At 36.6% G+C, this 15,128-nt stretch overlaps 2 protein-coding genes across 2 annotated transcripts in view; both read right to left on the bottom strand.

Annotated features, from left to right (window-relative positions):
- Window positions 1-327: 327 nt before the first annotated feature.
- Window positions 328-7,407, bottom strand: Nelf-E (negative elongation factor E). Its single transcript, XM_085951989.1, has 5 exons — window positions 7,040-7,407; window positions 4,154-4,298; window positions 2,668-2,811; window positions 1,610-1,697; window positions 328-751 (listed from the first exon to the last, which is right to left on the bottom strand). Exons 1-5 carry the CDS (start codon window positions 7,305-7,307, stop codon window positions 602-604), a joined length of 795 nt encoding a protein of 264 aa, XP_085808115.1. The 5' UTR covers window positions 7,308-7,407; the 3' UTR covers window positions 328-601.
- Window positions 7,408-13,680: 6,273 nt separating this feature from the next.
- LOC147068032 (short-chain dehydrogenase/reductase family 16C member 6) overlaps window positions 13,681-15,128 on the bottom strand; it is a 34,435-nt gene continuing 32,987 nt past the window's right edge. Inside the window, exons 6-7 of the mRNA XM_085952654.1 lie at window positions 14,097-14,296; window positions 13,681-13,874 (exon numbers count right to left, since the gene is read on the bottom strand). Of these exons, the coding sequence (XP_085808780.1) occupies window positions 13,772-13,874; window positions 14,097-14,296 (303 nt within the window). The 3' untranslated portion in view covers window positions 13,681-13,771. The remainder of the gene's footprint in view (window positions 13,875-14,096; window positions 14,297-15,128) is intronic.

The raw sequence follows: 15,128 nt of genomic DNA, 5'->3' as shown, positions 1-15,128 counted from the left end.
TCAAGACTTGTATTTTGTAAAGTATTTCACCATGATTCCAAGAGATGGCAATGTGTGTACAATATATTAAATTATTTACAACATTCGACCAGGGTTAGTATAATGAGTGTAAAGTACAATACGCTCATTTTCTATGGCCGGCCTACATCCAGTTAAACCTAGTGGTCGTGTTATCAAATTCCACATATGACAAGAACATAATATTGTGTTTGGATCTAATAGCTTGAGTAAATAGGTTGCTGGATTATAGAGCCAATTTAAAAAATAGCAATATGTACCATACAAAATTCAACTCAAAGCAATTTACTAGAAATTAAAACAAATCTTATAATTTCATAATTACTTTTTATTATAAACTATCGTTAAACTAAAATATAACATATGGGTACGACATTGGATAGACAGATAAAAATAGAGTTTTGAAAAAGTTCATTGTTAATGAGCAAACTTAACAAAAAACTAAAACCGATGACTTACAAATCTCATTTCTATATTTTACATATTATTAATATGAATACCTATACATTGAAAGTGGAGATGTGAGTAAACATGGGACATAGAACGGCAGAAATAGTTAGGGTTATTAAATTAAAGATTATTTTTAGAACAGCATGTCTTCATAGCTAACCAAACTTCTTCCGTCCCGGTGAGGACCTTTTTGTGATTGAGAAGCAGCGAGAGTACTCCAAGCCGATGAAGAAGACGCCTCATTAATTCGTTCCATTTGCGGCTGTCTTCGAGCCATAGTCACCTGCAATATCGATAATAAAATATGATATTAGTTTCTATCAAACATTGAAATACATACCATCCTAAAAGACACTATTTTCATATATAAGTTTTATGCATTCACAGTTTTTGACATTTGCTTCATTGTTACATCATTCAACATCATTGTTGCCCAATAGTATGTGGTGGTGTACAGCCAAATTTAGTTTGTTATTATGTAGCCAACTTCTACTCCTCTTTATCTTCGACTAAGAATAGTGACATGGAGGATTTGGCTGCCTGGCAGCCTTCTTTACAGCTTTGCTCCACCCCTCTCGGCATCCAGTGGCATGTAGGGCCTGTGTCAGTGATAAACCTGTGACAATCTTGATTTGGTCCATCCGTCTAGAGGAAATTATTCCTCATTCTCCCTGACCTTCGACCTGACCAAATACCAAGAATTTTGCTAGATTCTCATCCTCCCTGTGGGCTATTCACCAAAAATTTAGACAGTTCAGTATAGGTAACTTCAGATTCTAGCAACACATTTAAAATGTATCTAATCTCTGTCTTTCTTTTGCCTTACTGTCCAAGTATCGGCTTATATTCAAATTGGAATGGGAAGACAATAGATTTTACTAGACCCATTTTTGTTACGTTGGCGATGTATTCACTCTTCCAAATGGGTTGTAGTTTCACCATAACATTGTTTAGTATATTATTCATATTCATATTCTCAGATGCAGCTAACTTGAGGAATGCCCAAACAGATAATACCGAGTCAATGTACAATTTTGGTGCATAAGGGGTTCTCAAGTAGCGATTGCAAAATAAAATCTTATCTGTATCAAACATCTCAATCTAGATGAGATATAATGGTGAAAATAATAATTTTATTTACCACAAGTTGAATTCCACCAGAAGTCTGCCCATCCAATTCACCAATTGCTCTTTGAGCTGCCTCGGATCGTTCAAATGTCACAAAGCCCCTGGAATAACATAACCGTGTGGAATATTCTATAAATGTACTTAAATTATTTTTGACAGTGACACATTCAAAGAAACAATAACCATAATGAAATTTAATAGCAAAAAAATATTAGAAAGTTGAAGTTTTATTACAGCTTGTAACTTTTTCATTAATGATTTGGACCATTGTTCCCCCTCAAACAAATATTTATTTTCTGCTTATGAATAAAATAACCACCTTCCATTGAGTATTAGGAGTATGCATGATTTGAATATACTTATAATTTAAATAAATATAAATATTTTTATGTGACTACTAATGTTCACTATTGTAAGTGGACAATACACAGTTATTATCTACATTAATTCACCTCATGTATTAATTGGGCTTTAGGTGCATTAACCATTGATATTATATCACATAGATCAATCAGGTGATTCAGCTAATTTTGGATATCTTTATGCGTTCATAGTTTTTGATGTACACAAATTATTTTGATGCTTCGCACATGACAGTGGTCAACGTGTAATATTTGTATATAGGGTAAACCAATAATTAGAGGGAAAAAAATCTTATCTGAATTAACCCTGTTAACTGAAGCAAAGAGTAAGTATTTACTTATAATTTTTTTTATATTTGTTTCTTTATTAAACACCATAACAGGCCGTGAAGCCCAATAATAGTAGTAAAACTCCCAGACTTGAGGAATTTACATATTAGATTATGTAAATATATTTTGACTTCACTGGGAATCGAACCCAGAACTCCGTGATGGAAGGCCAGCGCACTGCACCATGAGAGCCGCCGATAATAATAATAATAATGATAAAGATATAATATTCTTAAAGACTACCAAACTGAATGTGTATGAATGCAAATGCTTCACAGTTTACACATAGTAATTAATAAAAATAATATTATGTTAAAATGCGATGTAAATATTTTTCAATATTTCTACACTACTTTCAATATAATTTAATTATGTTGACCTGTGTTTTTCAATTTCCATTGATATATTTATTATCGTTCCATAGGTTCCCATTGTCTTTCTGAGGAATTCTTCAGATATCTTCAGACCTGCTACATATACGGTATTGCCAGTTTTGGTTTTTTGAGAATCACCACGTTCTTCTCTGAAAACCAAAACAAATATCAATGAAATTGTGATTTTAACAATATTGATGCAGAATTACCCATTATGTCATATAGGTTATGTTTGAGACTTTCACGGTTGTTTGTTATCGTAATATATCTTTGTATTGTCACCACTTCCTCCTTCATTCCCTAACCTCATTCCTACAAAAGCCTCTGCAATGAGCCCGAAATGTTGAGAAAAGAAAAAGGAAGAACAACAGCGGTGACAACCCAAAAATCTACTATGAATATGTTATAAGTAATCTCTCATTAAAAGATTTAAAATTTATGGACATTCCAAATATATCAACTAGTGATTGTAATCCTGGACAGAATTTTAAATCCCAGGATCACGATTCGTATTTTTCCAATCCTAGGATTAGACAAAAGCTGGTGATGTTTTATCAAAAAATATTTTTTTAATATCTAGTACTGACTACTGACGTATGAAATTAAATTAGCAAAAACTAGATTAGACATCTTACATTTAGCAGTGGCGAAGGGTAGAGGTAGGCTATTAAGATCCGCCATAAACAGTGCACATTAAACTTTTTCAGACATACATATTTGTTTTCATTGAAATAAGACTACAATTTACAGATAGTGTTGGTTAGTTTTTAAAATTCAATTAAACCCTGAAAAACCAAGCCATAATAGATAATAGTCAAAAATACATGTCTATCTATAAAATATCTAAAATTATGTAATTAAATCATACATAACTTTGAATATTTTATAAATAGAATAATATTTTTTATTTAATATAGTTTGATTTAGGCAGGGCTTAATGAATTAAAAAAAATAACCAATAATATATGTAATGTGTATTTTTAATCCAACTAAAACAAATAACTATAAATGAAAGAGTGTGCATAATTTTGTCGTATTTCCCAAATTAGACCAAAACTATTATGGTTTCGTTTAGGCAGGGTTTAATTGATTTTGAAAAACTAACTAACAACATCTGTAAATTGTAGTCTTAGTTCAATAAAAACAAATACATATGACTAAAAAAGTTTAGTGTGCACTATTTATAGCGAATCTTAACAGCCTACCTCCACCCTTCGCCACTGACATTTAGTGACACTTGATGATTTAGTTTATACTTCATACAAACTTATTCAGTCGACAAAATCGTCATGATTCTTTGTGAAAAATCAAATAAAAGTAATCCCAAAATTCCAGGATCACTTTTTGTATGAACTAGAATTATATACCTAATCATATTTTGAGCCAATATTATAAGTAGGTCAGAAACGACAACGCAATCAATCAAGGATGCCATTTCAAAGCAGTCAACTGAGAGAAGAAATTATACTAAATAGACATCATCATACTTACTTATCTCTTGCAACAACAAAGGAGTCATAGAGATTATTGACACGTGGCATAGCTTTGTCGTCGGGAGGGTCGTGTGCAGCACTGAACGGCTGATAAGAAGCAGCTCCCCGCTCTGGCCCTGGTCCACTTATCTGCCTCTCTCGGCCTGAACAAATATAGACCATCATCATTATTAATTTACAGCTGGATTTCTAAAGTGTAAATATAAAAAATTCACAATCAAAAAAATGTCATGTGACAGTGTCGAAAGACTGGATGGAAGTAAATTATTATAACAATTGAATAGAAGAATAATACACAGATAGTGATCAATGTACTATAAAATACTTAGATATATCAAGTGGCGGGTTCAGGGACGTGGACACTCGACTGATTTGAAGGTCCTGCGATAAAAAATTTAATAAAAACATAAATCATATTCTTTAACTAAATACAATTATTGAGGATGACAGTGATGACTCATATTAATATTATAGCGCGATACATACCACACTTAGGAGCGTAGGTCCCGAAGATATGTGCCTATCTTTAAGAGGCCAATATCGGTTACTTAGATAGCATCGCCTACAGTTTCCATACGTAATAATATAGCAGGCAGTAAATCTACAGAAAAAAACAGTGGTCCTGAACGAAACCATTTAAAATATGGCCAAGATATGTCCAACTAAGTCAACCTAAATTAGCAACTCTCGATGATGTTTATTGCTAAGTTAATAAAGCTCGCTCTGCATCGCACAAATAGTTTTTTTATTTTTTTTGTGTTTGGCCTCTTTATCCCATTCCCTAAATCCTTAAACCTGCCTACTTTGTATAGGTATTATAATTATATTATTCACAGAAATAATTCACTCTGATATTTACGGAAAAGTGGCTCGAATACTGGCGATTTATTTTCCCTGGATATTCCCCTGAAGTCAGTCTCCACTTAGGCAATATAATATTCTTCTATAAGTAATAGCGCCTGTAGACGTGCATGGATTTACTTGCACCAATAGTGTGTATTTTAAAATATCGCGATAATAACTGTTTACACATCAAAGTCACTAAGAAATCTCATTTTTCAAACGTAAGCGAGACGCGAATATTGTATGGTGCTTTTTGACAGGTTCGTAGGTAATCCGTAAACTTCTTGTGGTGTAGTTTGTATTTCTTCCGGTAGGTTCGCCACTATCGTTCTACTGCGCATGCGCACCCACCACACAAGTACCAATTATTGCGTGGAAATTCAGAAGCTTCTGAACTTTTTTGAACCATGCATGCAATCTTGTAACTTGCATGATAATACGTGTTTACACATGCATTTTCTTGTTATGACCACGATAATACGAAGTGACAGCAGTAAATCCATGCACGTGTAAACGAGGTATAATTGATTATTTATTTTAAGGATAAGTATATTTTCAACGTAATACAGCGTGATTTTCTCTTCTGTGTCTATCGTGCTACTATTTAGTAAGATCGCTTTATGCATTTGTAGATCAAGCAACAAAAAAATGAGTTATGGATTAAAACTACTAGTAAAACTAACAAATTAAATGATACCAATTTCAACAGTAAAATATTATATAGATTCATTTATATTTGAATGAAGCACCATTACACTGATTGATTAAATATTTTAAGAAAAGACAATTTGCATGTTAAGACTTTTAATTATGTCAGTTTTGCACAATTGTCATGTTACCTAACACAGTCTAACAGTGGCGATAGGCTGTTAGGTTCCGACATAAATAGTGCACACTAAACTTTGTCAGTAAAATATATTGGTTTTCATTGAACTAAGACTACAAAGTGTAGATAGTGTTTGTTAGTTTTTAAAATTCAATTAAACCCTACCTAATCAATGATGATTTTGAAGCTTTCATTTTGCACACTGACAACTGCTTGAGTATCCGTCAGTGTGGTCTTTATTAGCCTTACTAGTTTTAAGGGAATTCCCAGTATTTTTAGGCTTTGCAGCGTCTTATTCCTATTCACGCTGTAGAAAGCTTGTTTAAAATCAATAAACAGGTGGTGGAGTGTCAGGTTGCATTTGTGCGCTTTCTCCATAGTTTGCCTCATGAGATGGATGTGATCTATGGTGGATCTATTTGGTCGGAAGCCGCATTGGTATTCTCCCAGGATTTCCTCACCATAGATCATTAACCTGCTATACAGTACAGATGAGAAAACTTTATAAGCTGCGTTTAGAATTGTGATCCCTCTGTAGTTATTGCACATTGTTTTGTCTGCCTTTTTCAGAACAGGCACAATTATACCCATCTTTCATTCCTAAGGTAATTTTTTTTACCCAAATATTGAGAATTTTCTTGTGGATATTTGCTTCCAGTGTTGGGCCACCACTCTTTATCAGCTCGGTTGTTATCCTGTCGGTTCCAGGTGCTTTATTGTTTTTCAGCGTTCTTAATCCTCTTCTTACTTCAGGCAGAGTAGACTCATCAATAAATTCCTCAGCAGTGTGGTACAGTACTTCTTCCGTTTCCTCGTGATCATTACTATAAGCCTGATTTAAAAGTGTTGTGAAATAGCCTTTCCATCTTTCCGTAATGTCCTCCTTTTCGATCAGCATTTGTCCTTCACTATCCTTACAGGAGCTTAATCTGGGTTGAAATTACTTATTATTGAGACATTAATCGTCGTAAATATAAAAATGATTACGTATTGTCTTGTGTTGTTCTGGTTTAATTTTTCCTTTTTTTTACTTACTTACATTTTTTGCTTACTTGTACACCTACCATGATTTTGTATGGTGACACACAACTACTGACTATAAAAAGGTGATGCTGGTACAGTAATTTCAGAGACATCTTGACGATGAAAATCTAATAGTATACTTACGCGTTGTTAGGCCGGAATGCCTAAAAAATCTTTTTGAAAATATCTCACCTGCTCTAGGTCTTTTGAATGTGGCATGGTCAGGTCTTGGAGGTGGAGTTTTAATAGCCTGGATTGCTCCACTTTTAAGGAGCTTCCTAGCTATCTCTCTGGCATCTCGCGCTTCAGCAGCACGCTTTGGTAAAATAGGCTTCTCTGCTTCTGGTTTTGGCGCCTTTAATGCCAATAAGGCCTTTTTCTTCTTCTTTAACTTTTGATATTTCGCTTGCAGCATTAATTCTTCTTCGGTAAGATTAGACGGGAAATGCAGATACACCATGATTGAGAGAATTTACACTCACTAGCAAATAACACTAAATATAAAGCAATGCTTATATTGCTAATAATAACGTAAACAATACCCAAACGTCAAAGTTGTCAAATGTCAAAATAGTGGTTGCCAGACCTGAGGTAAAAATTCCCCTACTTGCCAGACACAAAATATCAAATCTTGGCAATGGGTAAAAATTGTGATTTTTTTGGGTACGAACAAAACTATTTCATAGCAATATGGAAAGAAGATAACTAATTTAGAGAGTGGCTTTAACAAGAAGGGCGGTGTCACAAAACCATTAAGGGCGACCCACATTGAGGTGCATGTCACGGTGCTTGTCGCTTGGTGTCACGGGCTGCCGCTACGGGAAAAAAGTATGTAATATCGTCGTTCTTGGTGTTTAAAATGTTATCAGACTGGTGCTCCCATCCCGTAGCACATTTTGAACGTTTAAACGAACATTGTCAGTTGGCAAAATCTGCCGTAATCACTAAAACAACAACGCTGAACTGCACTGCATCGGCACCTGCATGATTCAATGAACGACAATTGAATGTTTTTATCATATTCCATCGCAATTTAGCGAGGAGGTGAATCGTAAAATGGCATCACTATACGTAGACCCCCGCGATAATGTCGAAACAACATGGAATAAGTTGAAGGAAGCCACCTTATGCGCGATGGAGGATGTCCAGAAACTCAATAACAGTAAGGAACATCCGAAACGGCGCAAGATCCGGATATCTGATGAAACATAAGGGGCAGGGCTCGAAATGAACCGGAACGCACCGGAGCGTCGTTCCGATTAATAAAATCTCGTAGGAAAATAATTTGACCGTCTGAGCTAGATCGGCCATAAAACAAAAAAAAAATACTTATTTTTATAAAATACATATAAATTTAGATAACTATGTTAATATTTTCGTAAAATCATCGAGCGCTCCGGTTCGTAAAATTTTCCATTTCGAGCGCTGATGGGAGGCCATACAAACAAGAGCCGATCATAGAAATAAGGGACTTAATTCAACTACACAACATGCAAGGTATTTTGAACAAAACAGAGTTGTTCAGCGACTCTGTCGGCGGGACATGAATCTTTTCCTCAGAAATAAGTATGAAGACATCGAAACCCATGCTGTCAGAGTAGAAACTCGCGATCTTTTCCAAAAAGTGAAAGAAATCACTGGAGATTTCAAGAAAATGAACTGGGCCATCGAGGAAGAGGACGGCATACTACTTATGGAATTGGATAGGGTCACGGCAAGGTGGAAAACATATTGTGAAGCCCTAGTATACAGAGATACAGAAGAGGATGGTGAGGTTGTTGACGTACGTATCGATGAGCAAGAATCTGAAATACTTTTTAGTAAAGTGAAAGAGGCGATATAGAAACTAAAAAACCCACAAGTCACCAGGTGGCGATGGCATATCCGCAGAAGCCTTAAAAAAGGTCAATGATGACGGAAAAATAATCATACATCAATTATGCAACATGATCTGGAAAAGTGGTGTATGGCCCAAGGACTGGACAGTCAATTTTGATCCCCCTGCACAAAAAATGTTCCTCACGTAAATGTGAAAACTATCGAACAATCTCATTTATTCCACATGCAAGCAAGATCTTATTACATATAGTCAGCAGACGTCTGCAGCATTTCATCGACCGACAAATACCCAAGGAACAAGCAGGTTTTGTTATGGGCAAGGGAACTCAAGAACAAATTCTGAACATCAGGCAACTAATTGAAAAATGCAGAGAGTTTAATCCCCTATGATGTAATGCTTTATTGACTATCAGGGGCATTCGACTGCGTAAGATGGAAATGTATGTGAAAGGTACTTCTGGAAATGGGAGTTCCATCACACCTTACCTGTCTTATCAAAAACTTATATAACAATAGCCACACAAAGGTAAGAGTACATAGTGCGTTTTCTGAGAGTTTCCGAACCGAGAAGGGAGTTCGTCAGGGATGTGTTTTATCTCCCCGGTTATTCAATATAATATATGGAGAGCATATAATGCGAAGAGCCCTAGATCATTGGCAAGGCGGAATAACAATTGGTGGCCAGAAAATAAACAACTTAAGATTCGCAGATGATACCACACTAATCGCTGCTGATAAAAGAGAACTCACAGAGCTGCTACACCGGGTAGAGGAAGAGAGTCGCAAATACGGCCTCCTTATTAATAGGAATAAGACCAAGTTAATGGTTGTTGATTGGGCCAACCTTCTACCAACACCAAGTACACTCCAAAACCTCGAAATAATCGACGAGTTTGTATATCTGGGATCGACCATCAGTGGAAAGGGCGGATGCGAAGCGGAAATAAGAAGGCGCACACAGATTGCAAAAAATGCGATGTCACGCCTCACCACTATAATAATGGAAGGATCGAGGAATTTCGATTGCCACAAAAATGATGCTTGTGCATACATTACCTAGTGTTCTCGGTATTTCTATACGGAGTTGAGTCGTGGACCCTGAAGGCAAGAGAACGAAAGGCAATTGATGCCTTTGAGATGTGGTGTTGGCGCCGAATGCTTCGCATTTTTTGGACGGAGAACAGGATGAACCAGTCTAGCGCATCATCCTACACCCCCCCCCCCCCTTTCGGAGGTGACATTTGGCCCCGGAACGTGGGGCATACGCCTCCTAATCGTGATCGTCTACGATTAGGAGGTAGGCGGATATTTTTTCGCCCGAATCCAACCCCTGAGAAGCGATTTATTGGCAACCGGAAGAGAAAGCAGCGGGTGGAATTGTGTGAAACAGTACAGCGTCCAGAGGCTCGACCTTTGGTGGCGCTCAACTTGCAAGCAAGCAGAATCATCAAGCCTTCAAGATGCCGCCTGTCATGGATCCGCCGCAGTTGGGAAACTATCGCCGGCCGACTCATCGTGCATCATCAGTAATCACGCACGAGGATGCTGCCGAATAACAGCACGCCAGACCAGTTCAAAACCAAGGACTCTCGATGTTTCCCCGACCAGATGTATCATCAGTCGACCCTGGCCCACGGACGGATACGTCGAGGAAGTTCCTGGCTCCAACTGTCTGCGAGCCTTGGAATCAGCCCTGGCCCAGACACGGGACACCAAAATGCGTAGTCGACGCCACCAGCGCGTCATCTACCACACTTTGGAAGAGTCAAGCAGCCTTCTTCAGCAGAGAAAAGCAGCCTCCAGCAGCAAAGCGAGCAGCCTAGCAGCATCCTCAATCAGCCGTAGCATAGCGTCATAGGTTAGGTAGTTTCAAATAGTGTTTGTGTTTGAATGTGGTGTAAAGTCAGTTTAAATATACAACATTTAGCGTCAGTTTATACCTAGTAACCTAAGCCTGTGTAAAAAAAAAACTTTAGCCTGTGTCAATTATTTGTTAGCATAGTTTTTTTTTTCATGTAAAATTGCCTGTCAGTGTGTGTAACTGGAGGCATGGCAAGCAAGCAATCAAAAAGTGGTCGCGTGGTATGCATCTAGGTGAAGTGTCGTTCGATCTTCGGACCGGCGTTAAGAGAGGCTGGGCGCGACGCCCTCCTCTCTCAGCATCCTTATGGTAGGTCCGGAAAACTGTGGAACCACTGACCGCGAGGCGTCAAAGTGCTGTATTACCAGTTTGACCGGCCACCGACGGTTCGGAGGGGCTTCGATCCTTTAACGCAGGAGATGCAACCACCCACATATCAAGCGGCCGCCTTGTCCAGTTACACACGCTAAAAAACTTTGTATCGTGGTCGATCTTAATCAGCCCAATTACGGTTCAGGGCCTTTCCCAGAGAGGTCGCTTGATACCGCCTAAACCATGGCATCCTCAGAGGATCCAAGGCCATGAGGCCTGAATCATCATTGGGCTGATTCATGCAAACATGAACAGATCGACTACGAGGCAAATATCTAGCCCGTAAGCAAATAGTAATTATTAATATCATTTTTTTAATATTATTACCTACATTAGCCTTCATCCAATTTTGACCAATAGGTATTAAATTCGTACACTTACCTACAGAAATATTGAAAGCAAAGTTCCCAGCCATACAATGTACCTAGCACCTAGAATATCTGATTTGAGATTACTTGAAAAAAATATGTATTTGTACCTAGTTCAAATATTTTAAAATATGTACCTACCTAGCAAAGAAATACAGCCCTTTTCAAAGCAGGTACATAAAAAAAGGTCTAGCTGACTATTTCTGTGGTGAGCGAAATTCTCAGAAATAAGCCAGGTACATGTTATGCCAGAGGCGGTTTTTGACATTTTTCAGAGATAGAATAATTGTGAATTGTTTGTTGTGTATTATTACTACCTACTCTGCCCTACCAGCCCCTAATAGGGTCAGTCGGTTTTCGAACTCTCGAGGAGCGTGACGTCGGCCGCAGCGTCGCGCTCGCCGACGTCACCGCCATTTTAAATTTAATTAAATTTTTTTTTTTTTTAAATATTTTCTACGCTGTACTACTTGACTGTAAATGTATTCCGACAAATAAACGCCCTGTTTTCGCCTATAATTCCGCGTTGTCAATCAACATAAGCATGTCCCCGAAAGAAGCCAGCAGACGATATCACCGTGACATGACATTACATCATCAGGGGGGTCCAGCGCTAATACCTACCCCCCCCCCCTTTCGGAGGTGACAACCTATATTATGTAATTATAACAAATATACATTTTACATTTAAAAAGTATTATATGTACCTACCTACGTACGTAAAAACTTTACTTGTCTTTCAGTATAGTAATGTTACGCCTTATAAAGTAGATAGGTAACATCACTACCATCTTCTGTGATGTACAACCAGCGCTCGAAATGGAATATTTTACGAACAGGAGCGGTTATCTAATTGCATGTATATTTTATTAAAATAAGTGTGTTAGATTTTTATATTATATGGAAAATCTAGCTGAGACGGTCAAATTAATATATCCACGAGACGGAGCGATAATTTTGGGGATTTTACGAACCGGAACGGCGCTCCGGTCCATTTCGAGCCCTGTGTACAACCCAAGTATTTAAAATTGACACTGCTTAATTAACTACTGTTTAATAATATATTTATGTTTTAAATATATTTTGTAAGCATTTTGTTTAGTATTAAAGTCAGTATATGTAGCTGTCTCGTAGAGACAGTTCATGGTTAGGGTATACGTCATACAATCATAATCTGAATGTTATGATAATTATTTATTATCAACACCGGAAAATCTTCACCTCTCCATTATTTTCATTTGAGTTTTCAGCAGATATGTTGAAAATATTTGAATCCAGCAATCGATGTGTTCATTTAGTTTTATAAAATATCATGAATAATTGACATTGCATTTAGAATTTATTTTACGACTTACGTACCTACCTATTAATAATTACTTACTACGAGTACGTTAATGATTTAAAAAATATATAAGTATGTATATTATGCATTACTATCATTAATGTACCTACCTACTTAATAAATTGTTTTTGAGAAACTATATACAAATTTAGTACTTAATCAATTAATATATTGTTTACCTAAATTGAAACGATCAATTAGCAACTGAGTAGGTAAGTCAAAAGCAAAAGAGCTTCTCTCCGTCCTGTATACTACCTTATAGTTCTACACCTACATACTGAGATAATTATACACATACAAATAATCAGGGGCGCCCCAAGCGGGGGTGTTAGGGGTGCGGTATACCCGTGCGGCAGGATTTAAGGGGCGCCAAAAATGCAAGAACCAGTCACCATAAAATTAACTGTGTCATAAGGGTATAATATTTTAACAACAAAATAATTTGTCTCGACCTTGTTTCACGGATAGTAAAAAAGTCTTTTTTGAAGGCGTGTCAATTTTCTTCCTTGATATCAAATATTATTATAATATATTTGGACTTCCGTGCTCTATCAATACAAATCGATCGTTTCAAGCCGCTTTCAGAATAAATATTATATTATCTAATAGGTAAAGTATTAGCATAATTTTGTGTTTATGAATATGTATACTTTTCTGTGACTTTCCATATTAACACAAAAAAAAATATTTGGAGGGGGGAGGCAACTTTGAGCTGGCACCCTGGCATGTATTGTTTGAGTAAACAGACTTAGAATTCCGCCTCCTTTCATTTTTGCTTATACAAAGTATGCCAATTGTTAGATATACATACCTATTTCATTTGTATTAGTTCCTACATTCTTCTCTTTTTATAATTTGCCGCCCCTAATCAATGCATCACCTGCCTACCCTCACGGGACGTCACTGGGTCTATTCGAAAAGCCTTCGGACGCTTTTCTGCCAGTAGTACATACCTCTACAGTATTATTATACTTACACATTTAGGAATGCATTACTAAGTATATGTTTATTATAATGGAGTGATAATGATAAGATAACTAAAAATATTGTTGGGAGAGATTGTATTTAAAAAAATTAAATATAACAATAAATTTACAGACATATTATTTATTGATTAAATTATTTTAGTAGGTATCACTATTCTACCCTGCTGCTACTCTTGGACGCCCTTTGAATTCCATCATGGTCTGGGGTCCTCTCATCACGCGGTACATCAGCTCCCAAGACATTTTGGCGGGAAGAATACTTAAAAAAAAATATAATAAATATACCTACTATTGATTCAAATACATGATGAGTTTTTTTATAATTTTGTATGCAAAATGAGATAACGTTGTAGGAACACAAATAACTTGGATAGCTTCCTATAACCCAGGATATTACGCTTTCTGCTTTCTAGTTAGTTCTCCAATCTACCAATTTAAGCTCTTTCGGCCAACCAAGATTAAAATTTTATCATGAACTTACTATTTCAGTGGAAGGAACACTCTGAAGGCGTCTGGCAAGACGCAGTTGACTTCATTCTTTTTGACGGACGTGATGATGGACTCTGCTACGTATTCTGGCTCTAGCATCGGCATCAGGCGTGGGGACACTCCATCAAACATTCCAGTGTTGATGAAATATGGACACACCAAGGTAAGATATATGTAATTGTGTCCATGGGCCTATTAAATATACAAGAGAATATTTTAATAAGTTAATTCAAATATTTATTGAAATGATTGCAACGCTTAATGAGTCATTGTCGTTCATGAGGTATGCCTGTAATTTAGTCAGATATACGCAGAATATTTACTGATATAAATTTGCGTGTGATTGGTTATGTACATATAATATGTTGACAAAAAAATATGATAGAAGATTTTGTTTACAGCAACATATCAATCAATTCGTGATTTTTGTATAACTGATAATTCAGGAGAAAAAATTCGATCCTCGATTAACGAGATTGATGCTAAGTAGTTTGGGTAGATTAGTGTACCCAAATGAAAGAGCCACCAAGTATCCAACACTCACGCTAAAACTTTGCAGACCTAAAACGCATACACTGCGGACATAGATACCCGAACAGGTTGTTCAGACCTGCGTTATGTACCTATGAATTGTCTGTAGACTCCACCATCCACCGACCTGGTAAAAACGCGCATATTCCTATAGTTTTGTCTATATACTGCCCCCATGGAGTGAAAAGAATCTCGGGAAAACGCCTAAGTACGATGATAATAATTAAATATAAAAATATACATGCGCACCACTTATATATTTATAATAGGTAATACAATAATTGTCGTTTTATGTTTAGCGTAGGTACATAACTCCACAATGGTGTAATTATTTAGATGACTTTGGATTTCCATAACAATATCTGACTCATATGTCAGTACTACAGTACCATGCCATAATGAAAAACTCTATATAGACGTATAGCTTTAATTACCCCCCAGACTCATTCGTACTCTCAATTATATCGAGTCTATAAGATAAATATTTATTTCG

The sequence above is a fragment of the Rhyacophila brunnea genome, unplaced genomic scaffold (genome assembly GCF_057557595.1).
Source record: "Rhyacophila brunnea isolate RB1 unplaced genomic scaffold, BYU_Rbru_1.0 scaffold_3, whole genome shotgun sequence".
In the NCBI taxonomy this organism is placed as follows: Eukaryota; Metazoa; Arthropoda; class Insecta; order Trichoptera; family Rhyacophilidae; genus Rhyacophila; species Rhyacophila brunnea.
This window is presented reverse-complemented; position numbering and strand designations above follow the sequence as displayed.